The sequence below is a fragment of the Aphelocoma coerulescens genome, chromosome 1A, assembly GCF_041296385.1.
Source record: "Aphelocoma coerulescens isolate FSJ_1873_10779 chromosome 1A, UR_Acoe_1.0, whole genome shotgun sequence".
In the NCBI taxonomy this organism is placed as follows: Eukaryota; Metazoa; Chordata; class Aves; order Passeriformes; family Corvidae; genus Aphelocoma; species Aphelocoma coerulescens.
In genome coordinates this window covers 6,667,018-6,684,180 of record NC_091014.1, presented here as the reverse complement: position 1 = coordinate 6,684,180, position 17,163 = coordinate 6,667,018, and the positions used below count along the sequence as shown (strand labels likewise).

The 17,163-nt window shown below is 38.7% G+C and overlaps 1 protein-coding gene across 6 annotated transcripts in view; it reads left to right on the top strand.

Moving 5' to 3' along the window:
* The window catches only part of USP6NL (USP6 N-terminal like), a 112,500-nt gene that overhangs the window by 70,003 nt on the left and 25,334 nt on the right, over nt 1-17,163 (top strand). For all 6 annotated transcript variants that reach the window (XM_069034750.1, XM_069034770.1, XM_069034776.1 and 3 more), the window contains 4 exons: nt 1,425-1,464; nt 6,195-6,275; nt 14,397-14,504; nt 16,401-16,510. In XM_069034750.1, the coding sequence (XP_068890851.1) occupies nt 1,425-1,464; nt 6,195-6,275; nt 14,397-14,504; nt 16,401-16,510 (339 nt within the window). The remainder of the gene's footprint in view (nt 1-1,424; nt 1,465-6,194; nt 6,276-14,396; nt 14,505-16,400; nt 16,511-17,163) is intronic.

Below are 17,163 nucleotides of genomic sequence, written 5' to 3'. Positions count from 1 at the left end.
CAAAACTATAATTTTGTTAACATTTACAAATAGCATTGACTAGAGGCTATTTCTAGTGTGTTAGATGTTGATCAGGAGTTTTTTTGATTTTGATGTTGTTCACCAGGAGAACTTTCAGGTATTAGTTAAGTGCTTCTAAATGAAGGAATTATGGTTTTTGCAATGCTGCTCAAAAGCAACAGTCTTTTGGTTTTAAAATTAATTTCTGGGCTGCGGACTGGAAACTTTGACTTGTGTTTGGTCTCTGTGAAGGTGTTGATGGGAGCAAGTTTTTCCATTGGATTAGGTGGTTCAAATGTATTTCTTTATTCTGTATTTTTTATTCAAATATAACTTCTGAATCTGAAATAGCATCTTATAAATAAAATGAGACTGAATACAATTCAAGCACTTTGCATCAGTGTTGTTGCACTGACTGAAGCATTAACTTCTGTAGCCTTCCCCAAGGTCACCCTTGCACAGGGTGGATGCAGGTCTAAAATACTGGGGTTTAATGGCCTCGCTATAAAAAGCTATAATGATGTAGGTATGAGGGTTTTTTTCATAATATCAAGACTCAGTAGGAATTTTTAAAAGTATTTCCAGTGTTTCCTGTGTTGTAGTCCCTTTTAAACATGGTTTTATTGGGTGTGTTATTTATCTGACCTCTAGAGCAGAAGGGAGTTGCTTCTTACGGTTGAGCTGCTGTGTTTTCAGAAGCTGCAGGGGAAGGCAGGCTCACTTGGCATCAAGATGGTCCAGTTACTTTTGAGAGCAAAAACACAAATTTCTTTGATAAGAAAAACAGAAGTTAGAGGCCTCAGAATGAAATGAAGGTAATGGAAAGTCTGATGATCTATCTGGTCAGTGGTTGCTTTTAAAGCTTTCAATTCCTAAACTGCCTTCTAGGCTTAGGGTAAGAACTAAAAAGACTTTAAATTTTAGTATTAATTAGGTACTTAGTAACAAACCAGATTTTTTTTCCTGCTACTTCTTCCTGGTTACTTAGAGTGAGTTTTGTAGTTTTGGGAAAATGTGAGTTAACTCTCCTAAGTCAAGCAAAGTCTCAGAGCCTTTCCTTGAGCACAGTGGTAAAGGAGGAAATACTTTTTTTTTTTTTTTAATTTGTAAATCAGCTAACAATAGTATGGTCAAATAAAACAAAAATCGTTTGGATTTCAGTTCAATAATACAGCAGAGGTGCTTTTACAGAAGAAAAAACCGTTTTCTTAAGCTATGCAATGTTTTTCTTAAGTTATGCAACTACTTTGATTTAAAATCCTAGTTCTGTACTTAAAAATATTAGTTCTTCTTTACAGTTCAAAATTCTTGTTCACTTGTTACTACAAATTGCTGCTGTAAATGATGACTTGTAAGAACCTATTCAGAAATGATTTTGTGCCAAGATTAACCAAGACTAATATAAACTTTATCTTTGTTTTCAGTCCAGAGGAGCTTCCTGTCCATGATGCGGTGATAGAAAAGGTAAGTCCACTGTCCTCCAGCTTTTTTTACTAGGAAGTAAACATTTACAGATGTGTAGCTTTTAACAATATAAATCATTGTGAAATGAGTTTTAGTGATTTGCATTTCCAAAGAAGCACATTCTAAGTCCTCTAAGAGCTGTTATCCTTGAGGCCACATTAACTCGCCCACAGATCTCTTGGGGCCCACTCATTCTTACATTTGCTCCTGTCAATGAGATGTGAATATTCCTTGCCCATTTTATGACCTAGTGAAGGAAATGGAGCTACTTAAGAGCTCACACCCGGCTCTGCCCTGAAAGAGTGAGAGCTGTGGTCCTGTGCCAGGAGCTGCCATCAGCTGTGCCGGGGGATGGATGATGTGAGCGAGGTGGTGGCACTGGCACTGAGGTGTGCACTGCTGTCCTGAGGAGTGTGGGGTGCTTTGCTGCTTTGGGAAATGGTGACAAGTATCCTGCTGCCACTACAGTGTGGTGACCTCCCTTGTAATGCTCAGTTGCTGAGCCGGGTGTGTTCTGGACATGCAGGCCCTGCTGGCAGCTGGCACTTGTCCTAGTCTAAAAATCCTGCTGCTGCTGCTGGAGGGTACTGGAGAAATAGTTTGACAACTGATGTGTTGGGAATGTGGAAAGCAATAAAAATAATGGGGAACTGAATTTCTGCCTGTCTGGGCCTAGTTACTGTTGGTATTTCCCCTTGGTCAGTTGGGTCTGTTGCTTTCTCCAAGACCAAATCAGATCAGAAAACTCAAGATAAACTATTTAAAGCTGTAAGTTTAAGTTAGCCCTCTTGGGTGCATAAATCAGTAGAATACATGGAAAAAGGATGGAATGACTTATTCCAAGGCAGCTCAGCTCCTTGAGTGTAAGAGCAGCAGTGCTTCGGAAAATTAATTATTTTGAGCTTCAATTATATACTGAAGCTAGTAAGAGATGCTTACTATAAAAGAATAGAACTTGTAAGTCTCTTTTGTTTTGCCTTGGTTCATGTGTGGTTTTGCATACACAGCCTGAAATAGTTGCATTTTCCTGCCATGTTTCATTACATTTAATAACACAGTGAGTGTATGTATAATTTCATTTCCATCAGAAGGACACAGCAGGGGGGTGAGTCTCTCAGCAGAAATATTAGGCAGCTTGCAGCTACTATGGTAAATGTATTTTGAAGCTCTGATTCACTGTGGCTTTGTAGTTAGCCTTAAATTACTGGTGGAAATACTGTCTCAGTTCTCTGTCCCAAATTTTGTTTGTGCTGTCTCAAAGTGTCAGCATAGAAACTGTATTTATGGAGTCAGTGTTAAATTGCAAGTCTAGTGTGGTTTTGTAATCATCCAGTGATGCTCCTGCATTAGACTCCTGGTTACACTCCTGATGGTATCCTGACCTCTGCTGGTCTGAGCTTTATCTGGCTTCTGTCAGCAGGGTTTGAATCTTTGCAGTTTTCGAGATACCATTCATAGGGATTACTGTGTTATGTTAATGTGGGCTAAGATTATGAGCTTTTGGTACAATGGCTTTTGAAGTCACTTACTCGGCAGAAGTATTTATGCTTTGCTTTTTTGCCTTGTGAATTTTAAAAAATATTCCTAACTCAAGTTTTTATTTCATTTGCAACTTATGTAGAAGGTTGATACCCTTGTGAATTTGGAATCTGGTCTTCAGATAAAAACAAACTTATGCTGGAATTGGCTGGGATTTCTGTGTTTGTTTTTGTGTGTGTGTATTTTTGGTCATAATACCTTTACTCTGCATTAATAGTTATAATTAAGGATTTTGGTGCTTCATTACTTTGCTGCACATTTGATGCCTTAAATGCATCAAATCAGTGTCCTTTGTTATGAACTACTTAACCTTGAGATGAATCATACAGCACATCTCAGCTAAAACAAGGGAGGAAAGGTTTTCTGGAGGAAAGGAGTCAGAGAACTGACCTCAGGAAATCTGGAGTCTGTGTCTGACTCTGATTTTGAAGGTCTGTGAAATGTTTCTAAGTCATTTTCAGTTTGTTAAGTTTTGTAATTTGATTTGATTTGGTTTACTTGATTATAAATTCTCTGGGGGACAGTTTAGCATGTTCTGTTTTTTTCTGAAGCTTCTGCTGAAGCACGCTTTAAGCCTCAGCCCCTGGCACACATGCTCTCTGGGAAGGTGGAATGCTGCACACGAGAGGGATGCTTGCCAACTATTTTTGCTTTCACTCATGCATTGTTTACTGACATGAGTAGGAGACCAACTCTGCTTCAATTAGGGATTCTGTTACTCTCAATGGCAAAAATGCTTCAAAGTGTAAAATGTACTCAGAAGACAGATAAATGGATTTTTTTTTTTTTGTGACATCTACATGGAACTTTTCTGAAGGAGCAGCAGCAGCGTCCATCTGCTCTGCAGTAGGCTGCCTCAGATCTGTCTGTGTTTTCAGTGTTGTACCTGTTAGACATGAAAGTGAACATAATTCAGGCAGGGAAAGAAGTAGCTAAAAGTTTTCAACAACTGAACACAGAAATAATTGCTATTTTGACTACAGTAGCATCACCTGAGAACAGGGATAAATTGACACAAAGACATAAAAGCTTGAACAAACATACAATTGAAGTGAGCTTCTGGCTCAAAAGACCAAAAATCTTGAAAGCAGATCAAACATACAAACAAAAAGACTATGGAAACAAAAAGGGTTTTATTTTTCTTACCAATTATCTGAAGAACTTGTTGAGGGCAGAGACCTTTCCTGACTTCCTGTTATTCCTGCAGTCTAAACTGTGCCTAGAGAACAGCTGCTTTAAGAGATGTTGAAAATGCTGATTCCTTAAAGGGGTTGCAAGTGTGAAGGAGAATCAGAAACAGTGTTGTGGTATCTGGGAAGCAATAGTTTTTCTAGCCTTCCCCTCTAGCATAACTCTTAAGAGACGTCTTTTAAATTTTTTTTAAAAGGCAAGTATTTGAGACAATACCCCAATACAGCCAGAACCTGAACAGGAATGTGGGCAGTTGATTGCAACATGAGTAGTTAGATAAGGTTGAAAGAGTAGGGGCACTTCTTTTCCCCATAACATTTTTATACTTGTGTCAGGCTTATATCATTTGAATTTAAACAAAAATAACTTGAAAGCCCAAACCAACTTATTTCCTGGATGTTTTGTGGACCTATCATAGTTGGGATGGACCTAAACATCATGAAGTTATACTCCTGCTAATGCAAGGCTTTGGGATCCTGGATTAAAGAAGTTCAGGAAGTTAAAGAAGCCCGCTTTATTACATTGATAGCTGAGAAAGAATGAACAAATTCTGATGGGTAAAAGCTAGAAGTAAAATTAGGATTCTGTTGGGACAGTAAGTAATAATTTTCTTTTATATTTTCCCCCAACATTTTGGATGCAATTGACTTTATAAATACTTAATGAAAGTATTAATAACTTTTCAGTATCATGCGGAGCTTTAAAATTAAACTTTTACATTGTTACGAGATTGGATCACTAGCCATGTGAATATCCTTCCTGTCTTTATTAATCCCTGGATTTGAAGTTGGAGGTAAGGGGGCTGTCCTTTACAATAAAACTAAATTCTTGCTTGTATTCAGCTTTGAAGAGAAAGCAATAGCCACACACATACATTTTTCTGCTTTAACCTTTCCAGTCTGGATCTTCCACTCCAAAGCTTTATGAGAGAGTTGAAGTAGTCTCATTAAAAAATGTAAAAACACACAGCTGACTATTAACTTTGTAATATAATCAGAGACACTTTCGAAAATGTAAAACTGAGCTGTAAAAATAATTGCAAATATCTTACCATTGGAGCTAACAAAATACAGATTTTTCACAATGTCATCCCAAAGCGCCTTGAAATTCTGTGGACTAAGGTGGCTGATTCCAAATTCTTGTTTGGTTCCCAAATTCGAGAAGTTGATGGCAACTGTAGCATATTTTTATAGACAGAAGGGCAATTTCTAAGGTAGTAGGGCTGTACTTGCTAGACTACTTAATGTAGCTACTTATTTTGAGAAGATGGGGTTTGTTTTTGTTTGATTCTCCTTCTATCACCTTGTTACTGAAATATTCTTGTCAGTGATAAAATTTGAGCAAATAGATCTTCAGATGAAATCCTGATGTTAAGTTACCTGGTAATTCAGGTGAAAATATGCCATGCCAAGGAGGAGAATTATGGCAAGGATTTCTAGCTTTTAATGTCTAGAATTAAAGCTTATTCCCACTTCTGCTCCTGCAGTGTCACTCTTGCATGCACTTCTTTTTGTTCCTTTTTAACTTTGTGCCTTTTAAGAAGGGATGGTTTGTGTGATCATCAGCAAACAGAAGCTAATTATGTTTAGAGCAAGTCTGGGTAAAGAAGATCATTTCAGAGACAACTAACTTTTAAGTGGCTTGCAGCAGAAATTATTTGCCTGAAATTTTACTGAGTATAAAAACAAATTGAAGTTGTTTTTTTTTTTTTAACTTGCCCAATGTATAAAGAAGAAACTTCTAGAAATCTTGTCCTCTTAACTTCCTCTTACAAAATACATTTCTTCCATAGTGCTGAAAATAAGAGTTTTTGCTTGGTTTTTGGTTGGCTGGTTTTTGGATGTCTTAAATGAACTGGTGTTACTCTTTGCTGTTCTCAGATGACTGAATAAAAAGTTCATAATGCTTTGTTAAACTTTTTCTTGTTATTTTGCAAAAAACATAAATAACTTTAAATGCATTCATTTTGGAGATATTAAAATTTTCTAATTCCTTTTCAGCAAAAGCACCTTGAAATTGAAAGAACTACAAAATGGCTTAAGATGTTGAAAAGCTGGGAAAAATACAAGAATAGTGAAAAGGTAAAATTCTGCATGCCTTTGTCATTGGCTGTCACTTCTGAAAGAATGTATAACCTGAAATTAGATTGCCTGTGTTTGATAGCTGAAAAAAAACCAAACCCCACGCTGAAAGAATAAGGTTTTTTGTTCTTCCAAAATGCAGTAATACCTAATAACCCAAGAGGAATTACCCAAAAAAATTGGTGCTCAAAAGCGAGGAATTTTGTTCAGTGTGTTCATGTGTGCAAAATAATCTGTAGGCAGAGTGGGTTATGTCAGGTGTGCCATTAAGTGCTAAGTACTTGTTTTAAAAGCTAGGTAGGGACTTCCATGTGAACAGTTTATTTGCTGGAATTGTAGTCTTGGTCATCTTAAAATTACAGAAGAATTTCGGCTGGAAAAACCTTCCTGGAGAGGCTGTATTCCCAACACTGGGTTCTTGGAGGGGGTTTCATAGCTGGTCTTGTGGCTGTTCAGTGGGTAATGCACAGAATCCCAAATTCAGATTCCTTCTTCTCTTCAACACAGCTTAAGACTTGCATTTTCTATCGGGGGTCCTTTTGATGCTGCTGATCCACCTGTACTGTGCAGAGGAGCAAGGACAGCTGTTACACATCCCAGGTTCCTGCCTGGATGACTGGCCTGGAAGACTGGCCTGGAATGTCACCTTACTGGCCTTCTGCTTAAGTAAATTATCTGTGTAAAGTTGAGACCTTTGAAGAGAGATATTGAGACGAGAATACTTGTTAGCCTGATGAGCAGAGAGCTGAGATGCTACAAGTAAAGTAGAGGGAGAAATTTACTTGGCATGTCCCCTGCTCATCCTGTCTGCTCACTACCTGCATTTTTTAGACTGGTGGCTGTGTCTTGCACTTTGCTTTTTGTTAAAAACCAAAGCCAGTGGTTGATCTCTTTCAGGGTATAGCTAAGAGTCTAGAAAGTCCATATCCTTAAAATATGATGCGAATGCATGAAAAATAGTTATTTGTTCCCAAAGTTTTTCTTACTATCCTACTTTCTGTCCTGCCATTTTCTCTGGGAGGAGAAACTTGGGGTCTTAACACTTGTGACTTTGTTTTGTTAATGTGGCAGTAAGGAGATTTTAAGATCAAATATGTTCCCAAGTCAAAGGGACAATAAAAAGCCTCTGTAACAGCTACTTTGCAAAGAGAGTGTTAAATATGACCTTTCAGGTAACACAATAACCACGTGTCATCTAAGCAGCAGTGGTTGTACTCTTCAGCCATTGGTGACATCAGTCCACGAGACACTGACTTAAATAAATAAGCCTCCCTTCACCAGGCATGCAGAAGGTATAGCAGATCAGCTGAGCAGAAAGAGTTTCAGTTCATGTAACAAATTATAGGCTGAACTATAAATAGTGGCTGAAATAATTCAATATGTTCATAAAGGGATGAACTTTGCTTGAGGCTAGGAAAAAATTTCACTCATTGTTGAACTCCAGTGGAGCACATGAGATTTAAAAAACAAGGGTGTTTTCCTTATTCTCTCTCATATCTTATGTGGTAAGTGAACCAGAACATACAGAATAAAGAATCAGCTGCCTCCTCCTCCTGAGCATCCAGTGGAAAGCCAGACATTATTTGTCACTTCTCTTTATGGAAAACCTGCCCATGTTCTTAAAGACAGTTTTTATCTGGAAGTGTGTTGGAAGAATGCACCAGCTTTCCATGCTCACATTCTTGAAACATGGAAGGAGTAGTTGCAGGAACAGTTCATGACTCTTGTTTTCTGTCTTCTCTTGACTGGATAAAGTGGTTAATGCTAGAAGAACAAATGGCTAAAGAAAATGAACAGCCTGTGTGTTACAAGACTCACTTCACCTGACACTGCCATGATTTCTGTGCACTCAGGCTGCTCCTGAAATCAGTATTCTTTAGAAACAGCACTGAAGGGAACATTGCAGCAACAACAACAGTAATAATGTTGTAGGATTATAGATTATAATTGTAGTGATGGCTTGGTTTTGGAAAATGGGATATTTGAGACACGCTTGTGCTCTTAGATAGGAAGGGAGACTCAGAGAAAGTGATGGTCTCAGGTATACAACAGGTATGTACAAAATACAGGGCTTTGGACAGGCTGTTTGTGTGAGCCTTCATAATATACAGCTAAGGGAGCTTTGCCTTGAAGGAATCTGTTCATACTGTACACATACTGTAAATGAATCCATATATTTGATTCCATTATCCCAAACTGTCATATGTTTAATTGAAAACTAGTTTTCATTCAGTACTCTTGCAGACCTGCCTATAGGCTGCTTCTCAACTTTTTTTTTCTGTCATAACTTCACAAAGAGAATTAATGAGAAAACATTAACACACTGATGTTGTGTTTGTGCATTTGAGATGCTTCAGTTTACATCTTCCCCTGATCTTCACTGTTGAAGAATATCTCAAGAAAGAGATGAAGCCTCTGGGAACTTCACACTGTTTTCTGGTTAGAATGCTTGTGCTTAAACCTTCTAAAAAAGAGGGGGTGGGGAATAGAGATTAGGAATGTATACCATGAGGAACTGGGAAAAGATGGAAGAACTGTCATATTGAGACCAGAAATCTGCGAGGCTCTGCCATGTTTGAGTAATAGTTTAGAGGTAATGAAATACGCCATAATAAAGTGTGCCCATGTACAGCTCTATAACAGCGTAGAATCACAGAGTCATAGAATGGTCTGAGGTGGAAGGGACCTTAATGATCATTGAGTTCCAGCCACCTGCCATACACAGAGGACACCTTCCCCTAGACTGTGTTCCTCAGAGCCCATCCAGCCTGGCCTTGAACACTTCCAGGGATGGGGCAGCCACAGCTTCTCTGGGCAACCTGTGCCAGGGCCTCACCAGCCTCACAGGGAAGAATTTCTTCCTTACATAGGATGCCCTTGATGTCCCTGGCCAGATTTAATCTCACCAGGTTTTAGCTCTCTAACCTGCTTCCTGGTGGCTTGAATGGTCTCTCTGTATTCCTCCAAACTGCCTATCCTTGTTTCCCCCCTGTAGGCTTCCTTTTTCTGTTTGAGATTGTCCAGGAGTTCCTGTTCATTCATAAAGGCCTCCTGATGCTTTGTCTGACTTGCTCTTTGTGTATAAAACTCCTTGATTCCTGTGTGGTTATTTAGGCATCTCTTTCAGTGGAGTTGTCATGGTTCTTATAGATACCACTCTGAAGTGTGTAACTGCCCTTGTGTCTTTGCATGATGGATATTTGTCAAAACAAAGCTTTCATCTCCCCATCAGTTATTTCTTATGCAGGAAGTGGCACAGAGCAGCAAAGTTTGTGTTTCAGTGTGGTCCTTCTCTAGTTTATGCTTTTATTTCCTATTTGTATTCTACTGCTTAGTGGTTCAGGGTATAATCAACCATCCACATAGTAAATCTTTCCTGGCTTAGTATGATCATAACTTTCAGGAAAGATTAAATAAAACTGTTACATGCTGTATTCCCATTTGAGTATTTCCACCAAAGTATTTCTGTCTTTCCCTGTTTGCCTTCATCTATCTGTGATTGAAGTTGCCTAAATTGAAGGGGAAAGGAAGAAGAGAAACAATCAGGGTAGCTGCCATTTCCAGCTGTTCTGGCATTCACACACAGTATAATAATCAAGTCTCCAGTTCGTTTGGAATCTGAACACAGAGCCTTAATGAAGAACCCTCTTGGCATTCCTGAGATTTTTGAATGAGATGGAACATCTCCTCTATTTGCACTTTTTCTTGTTTTATGCAACCCACAGAAGCTGAAGAACCTCTAAAGGCAGCAGGCTTTATAAATATATTTTCTTTTCATTATAAATATACTTTCTTGTGAGACTTCAGATTTTAATTCTTATGCTTCTCATCACTGATTCTTTTTGAGGTGGCAGAGTCCCTCTGCTGCTTGTGCAACTCTTCCTGACGCAGCCGAGAAAGTTTTATTTTCAAGTAAACCAGCTTTATATCTTGCAGGAGAAATGATGCCAGTTGCCACTCTTCAGGCCAGTGCTGTGTGACAGTGGCCTCATTTCTTGTCCAGAAACCAGTTGGGTTATGAGGTGGAGGTATTGGGGCTGGACAAAGGCAGGGGAGGTTGTATGTTTTCCAGGTGTTTTTTGCATGTTGGACATTATGGACCTCATTGAGACGATACTAATTTTTTTTTTGTCTTCTTGCTTTACAAGGATTTTAGTAAATTCTGTATATTCGATGTATTTAGAGGTCCAGTTTGTTTTTGCATGAGAAGCTCCTTTGAATTCCTGGGTGATAGGGCCTCATTTAGTGTCAGTTTCTCCTACCTACTTCAGGATCAACAGTACTACTAATAATTGCAAGAGTTTGACTGCTGTCCTTGGCTGAATATCAGCTTAGATGTGATACAGAACTTAAACCTGTATTTTTATGTATAGTTATATGTTTTGTTTTGAGCTATTATCTTAAGGAAGCTTTAATTCTAAATAATTTGTTAAAAATTAACTCTGTATTTCATCCTCCCTGAAGCAGATGAAAAAAGTAACCTCCTGAGTTTTCTATTTTCTGTTTCAATTATTAATTCAGAGATAGCAGAAAAGTAGATGAGAGCTTTGCAAGCATATAGACCCAACCAGCATTTCTCAGCAGATTTTTAACCTGGTATTACATAAGGATATAAAAGACAGCAGAGGGCACTAGAATGGTACTTATGGTAAAGACATTCAGCTAGCTAATAATCAGTTTGTTCATTTATATTTTCTTTAACTGTTTGGTGACTGAATGATTATCAGAAATTAATTTTGCAGTGAAGTGTGTGTGGGCTCCCCCCCACAGTCCCCAAGATGCAACACAGCCGTGTCATTTTCACAAAGCTGCAGCGTTGCACAGGGTCACAGAAAGGTTGGGGTTGGAAGGGGCCTCTGGAGGTCACCTTGTCCAGCCTCCTGCTGGAGCAGGACCACCTCCATCTGCCCAGGACCATGTCCTGATGGCTTTTGAGTATGTCCAAGGTTGGAGACACCACAACCTGACTGGATGACCTGTGCCAGTGCTCCATCACCCTCAGAGTGAAAAAATCTTTCCTGAAGTTCAGAGGGAATCTCCAGTGTTTCAGTTTATGCCCATTCCCTCTGGTTGTCTCACTGGGTACCACTGAACAGAGCCTGGCTCTGTCCTTTTTGCACCCTTCCTTCATCGTTATGCAAAAGACAAATTGATAAGATCCCCCTGAGCCTTCTCTGCTCCTGGCTGAACAGTCCCAGCCCTCTCAGCCTCTCCTCATGGCAGAGATGGTCTCATCATCTCTGTAGCCCTTTGCAATGTGTCCATGTCTGTCTCGTGTTGAGGAGCCCACAACTGGACTCACCAGTGCTGAGTACAGGGAAAGGATCACCTCCCTCAACATGCTGGGAATACTTTTGTCTGATGCAGCCCAGGATACCATTGGTCATCTTTGCTTCAAGGGCACTGCACTGGCTGCTGCTCAACTTGGTGTCCACCAGGACCTCCAGGTCCTTTTCTTCTGAGCTGCTTTCCAGCTGGTGACCCCTAGAATATTCTGGTGCCTGGGGCTGTTCCTTCCCAGGTGCAGGACTTTGCACCTCTCCTTGTTGAACTCTGTGAGGCTCCTGGCAGCCCATTTCTTCAGCTTGTTGACATCACTCTGGATGGCAGCACAACCCCCTTGGTGTATCAGCCACTCCTCTTAGTTTTCCATTGTGTATGAAATTTTTCACGCTTGTTTGCATGTTCTTCTTTGTGCAGTGGAACCTGTGCCATGACTGAGTGACATTTCTCTTCTCTGTATCAGATAGTGAAAGTCTTCGGTCTAGTGCTCTGCTGAGTCTGTAGGCAGGATCTAGTAATGACTTGGGATGACTGAGAGCTTTCCTTTGCCTCAGTAGAAGAATAGTTGGAACAGCAGAGTCAGATGAACACAGATCTAAAATAGTTTGCAAGAAGCTGTGAATGTTATTTGGGTTTATTCTGTCAGGTAGTGCCTTTCTGTCCTTTCTGCTCTTTTAAAAGTTATATTTGCAACTCATTTTTCAGACTTCTCTGTGAAAAGCACTTCCACAGTTCTGTGTCTCAGTTTTTACTTCCTGCTTTAAGGGCTCTTCTAGCATTTGGCTGTTTCAGTCTAGGCAGTGCAGGAGATGGGAAAATTGTAAATGCCAAGGACTCCTCTGAAACTGGAGGTTCTTCTCCTCCAGTTTTATTTTCCAAAAAAACCCTGAACATCTCCACACTTTGGATGGATGGTTTGAATTGTTTTAATTCTGTTTGGATAAGAAGCTATTATTATAAAAGCTTATTTCTGGCCTTTTGTATCCACCTGACCTTCTCTCAAAATACTAATTTATTCAACAGTAGTCTTGAGAGTTTATTCTTCAACCAGTTATCTTCATTAATAATCTTTTGCTCTTGGAGACATTTGCAAATGAGTTAAAAAATTATAATTAGCTGACAAAAGTGTTTGTTGTGAAGGTGCTCTGTTGCTGTACATGGGTCTGAGGAATAAACAGTACTACCCATCACTGAGGACATAGATCACTGCGTTTTTTTCCCCTAGTTTTCTTCCAGATTTCCAGAAAAGCTCCTGCAAATTTGGCTAATTTTGCTTTCCAGTAGACAGGCTAATCTCTTCCTAGGATGACTCCACTGCAGTTGGGGATGTCTGGCTTTCAAAAGACTTGAATTATTTCCCACAAACAGTTACCCTTGTGTCTGGGTTGACACACACTGGAATTCTGTGACCTGAGCTCAGGGTATCCATCTGTAGAGAAGGCTGCTTTGGAGCTCTGTATGTTCTTCTTCACCTTTACAGAAGAAACTGCACTGGCACAGCTATGCTCACACTACAAGTGTTGCTGCTTTAGCATTCTTAGTATTAAGGCAGCAAATTTTTCTTTATGAAGCACAACATTTTTTTTGTGGACAGTCTTCAGGATGGCTGCTGTATTTTATACAAGTTTATAATTTTCATTTGAAAAAGGAGCAAGGGAAGAAACTCATAACCTTACTTGTGCAAGAGTTACAGATTCTGCAATCCAGACACAAATCCTTGCTGGAATTAAAGACACCTTTAAAGAGCCGATATATTCCAAATGGCAGGAGGTTTGGAAATATACTGCAAAGAGGGGTTCATTAATTTTCCAAAACTGGAGATGTGAAATACGTGAAAAGAAAAAAAATCCTGTCTTTGAGGAGGACATTGCTTTTGAAATATTTCTTACTGCAAGCATAACTTTTTTATAAAAATGTTTAAAGGAAGTGGTAGCTTTCTCAACTGAAATTTTTAAGGTCTGACTTTCATTGTAGGATAAACACGAAGAAAAAATTGGAGAGCAATTGTGTGTGGTTTGTTCTCTTTTGAATCTAATTGTCTCCCCGTGTAATCATTAAAATAATGGTAAAAATATAACTTCAGAAGGGTTCATTTTCTTTGCCAGGGTTGCCTTTTTTATTTCCCTTGTCTTAGATATGTCTCCAAAAGATGGTAACACCTTTTTGTGTTTTTTGTTGTTTTTTTTGGAAATGTTTTAATATGCATGTAGGAGACTGATTATTAGTTTAGAAATAGAGTCTGAGATCTGTTAGCTTTAGCAATGGCACATTCTGTTTTTTTTGTGATCTCACAGTTTGTCTCCTTGCATAACATACATTTCAGCACACTGTCGCAGTTTTGCAAGAATTCAAAAATCAGTTCTGCTTTTGGTTTTTTACTGATAATTTTTAAAGCTTTGTGATTTTGCTGCTTGCCTTTTGCTATTTCTATTTATAGACCATAATTACAGTGAGTTATTTGTGGCTTATCCTGAAATAGTGTTGCTAAGAATCTGATTTTTGGGATCTAAATCACAAAATTTGCTCATCAAAGGTGATACAATTTTGACAGACCTTCCTACATGCAAAAGTCCTGACTTGAAAACATCACCTGGGAAGGTTTGGCCTGTGTGTCCATTTTGTCCCTGTGCCTCTGGATTCCATCAAGAGGTCCCAAATGGCGTTGCTGGACACGTTCCTCAAAACACATTGGAACACTTGGTCACCAGCAGGTCATCCCTTTCTTAGGGCAGTTGGTGTAATTGCATTTTTCTCTTTAGCATGTTGTGCATCACTATTCCTTTTATTCAGAGCATTGTGAATTGTGCTGCGTTTTTATCTTCTTTTCTCTTTTTGCAGTTTCATAGGAGAATTTATAAAGGGATCCCACTGCAGTTCAGAGGGCAAGTCTGGTCTTTGCTGCTTGATGTTCCTAAGATGAAAGAAGAAATGAAAGACTTTTATAATGTGAGTTTGTAGAATTTCTACTTAATTAAAAAATACCAGATACTAAAACTACACACTTTATTAAGCCTTTGCTGTTATGCAGTGTAAAAAAAATAAATTAGAAATTACATTGCACTCTATTGCTTGTTTCAGCTAGGAAAAAGGCTGTGTATTCAAAAGCTGAGCTGAGACTGAATGTGAATAGATGAGGAATCTTATGGAAGAAGATTGGTGTTGGGATTGGTGTTATCTAAATTTTGGTGTCTGTTACCTTCCTCATATTTCTCACTCTTTAGTCTAACAGGCTGCTCTTTCAGACTATTTTATTTTGTGTAAGTTCCTCAGTAAGAGTAGTGGGAGATCCAAAGTAAAACAGAGTTAATGCTGATTAATGTTGTTGCAGGGAAGAATGCCAAGTAAAATTAGAAGCATTTAAAAATAGGTGAAATAATCTTCAGAAATTATTAGTGTCATCTAATGCTCAGTACAAAACAAAGAAGTGTTTGTAGCTCAGATACAGAAGTAGAAAGAGTTTCTTCCATGTTATCTGATTTATTTGCGATACACTCATCTTGCTGCTCTCTGTTTTCCTGTTTCCTGAAATGATATTAACACTGCTCACTGCAAATGTCACAAACTGCACACCCTAAATTTAGAAGAATAATACACATTTGTTGTAGGTCAAATACCTTCTTTCAGTTCTCTTTGCAGGGGAAAGACCAGTTCTTAACCTTCTGTCCTTCCTGTTTCTCAAACTTTGGGTACCTTTCTGTTCTCTCACACGTGAAGCTGCCACGACTGCAAGGGCTCAGGGTGCTTCTTTTCCTATATTCCATCAAACCATAGGTGTTTAAAAACCAGAAATTTTCCTTTTGCTGCCTTTCTTGTTTGTCTGGGGGACAAATCATTCTGGGTGTTTAGTTTAAATTATATTGAAAGGTGCACATAGCTGAGATGTGGTTAGTGTTATGTTGGTTCAATGACTTACAAGTAATTTCTCATGTGCCTAAAGCTTCTGGTTGTGTTCAAACAGACTTGATGCATGTTACTGTTCCCTGTTTGATCCCTTTGTTATTACTCTTTTTGTCTTTACTCTTCTTTTCTTGCAACCAGAGTCTGTAGAGTTTTGCCTTTTGTGGTATTCTCTGATAGTCAGAAGTAATTTTCTGAAAATACCATATTGAATCCAGAGGCTTGCAAACTCAACTTTTACGGACAGAAGTGAGAATAAATGAATGAGTGTCAAGAGAAAATTATTTTAAGTGCAAAAAATAAGGTGTCAGTCTAAACCTGTGCAGGCTTCATAAGTATTCAATTACAAAAATGGATTTAATTATAAAACACTAAAGCAAGTGCTAAAGTAGACATACTCTACAGCTAAATTAGATTAGAACAGAAACACAGAGGAAATTACTAGAGAAATGTCCATTATCTGTACTTAGGTAATAAATGGCAGCTATGTAGCTGTTACTTCTGCTAGAGAAAACGACAGGGAAAGTATGAAAACCACACTAAATCATTTGCTTAAAGTCTAGACTAGAGCACTTGCATCTCAGGTTCTTGTTCCTGAGTAGCAAAATTAATTTTCTGTCTTTCTCTAGTCCTGTGCCTGCTTGAGAAATGGCAATAAGAAATTTGAAATGCTGAAACAGCCTTAAATATGGGCAGTGAAAAATTGTGTATTACGGGATTGGTCTTTCTACATCTTTACTCTGTGGCTGTTTCTGACTCACAGAATTTGTACATGTATAAGCTTATTTTGGGAGTTAAAACTGTTAATCTCATGAGTTGCTATTCTGTATTGTTTTAAATGGTGTGATGGCAATTACTTTAATATAGCTGTACAGTCAAACAGATTTCTGCTATTTTAGAGTTCACAACTTTAAACTTAAATTCTGTTCATTACCGTGTTCCCAGAAATTGAAGTGTCAAGCACGAGGGTCGTCGCCGGATATCCGGCAAATTGACCTTGATGTAAACCGGACATACAGAGACCACATCATGTTTCGGGACAGATACGGGGTAAAGTAAGTAAACTTCCACCTTCCCAGAGATTTTAGACTTTTAGACTTTTCTTTTGTGTTCTTCTTCTCCCAGTATCTAATTCAGAACCAAATAAAGCAGTATTTTTGTACGTGAGCATTTAATTATTTAGAACTGTAGGCCATAATGCTTTTGAATTTCTTCAGAATGGTTTGTTTTGTTATTTTTTGCTGCCACTAGATGAGGAATATTAGGCAGCTGGCATCTTTAAAAATGCTTAATAGTGAAAAAAGTGGGGATACAAACATCAGTATTGTTGCTTGTTTGCAGCATCAGCACCCTGCTGAGAAGAAGAGGGTATTTTTCCCCTTCTGTCTCTGTATTAGTTCAGGTTTTAATCTCCTTTTCTTGCCTAGGCAGATTTTATGGTAGTCTGCTGTTCTCAAAAAGCAGTACTCAGAGCTGTGGACTTCGATGTGATAATAAAAGTAACATTTTCTTCCATTGTTATTCTAGATGTTTTGTGGAAAAATTCTAAATCAGGGGAATTTCTGTGATGGCTGTAAGGAGGGAGCACAGAGCGGAGATTCCCAAGCTGAGACTATTCGTGCAGCCAGTGCAGTTCAGATCCATTTGTGCAGGGCTGTCAGTGCCTGTGCTGCTCGGGCCTCTCTTTGTTCTGTGCACACATTTTAGA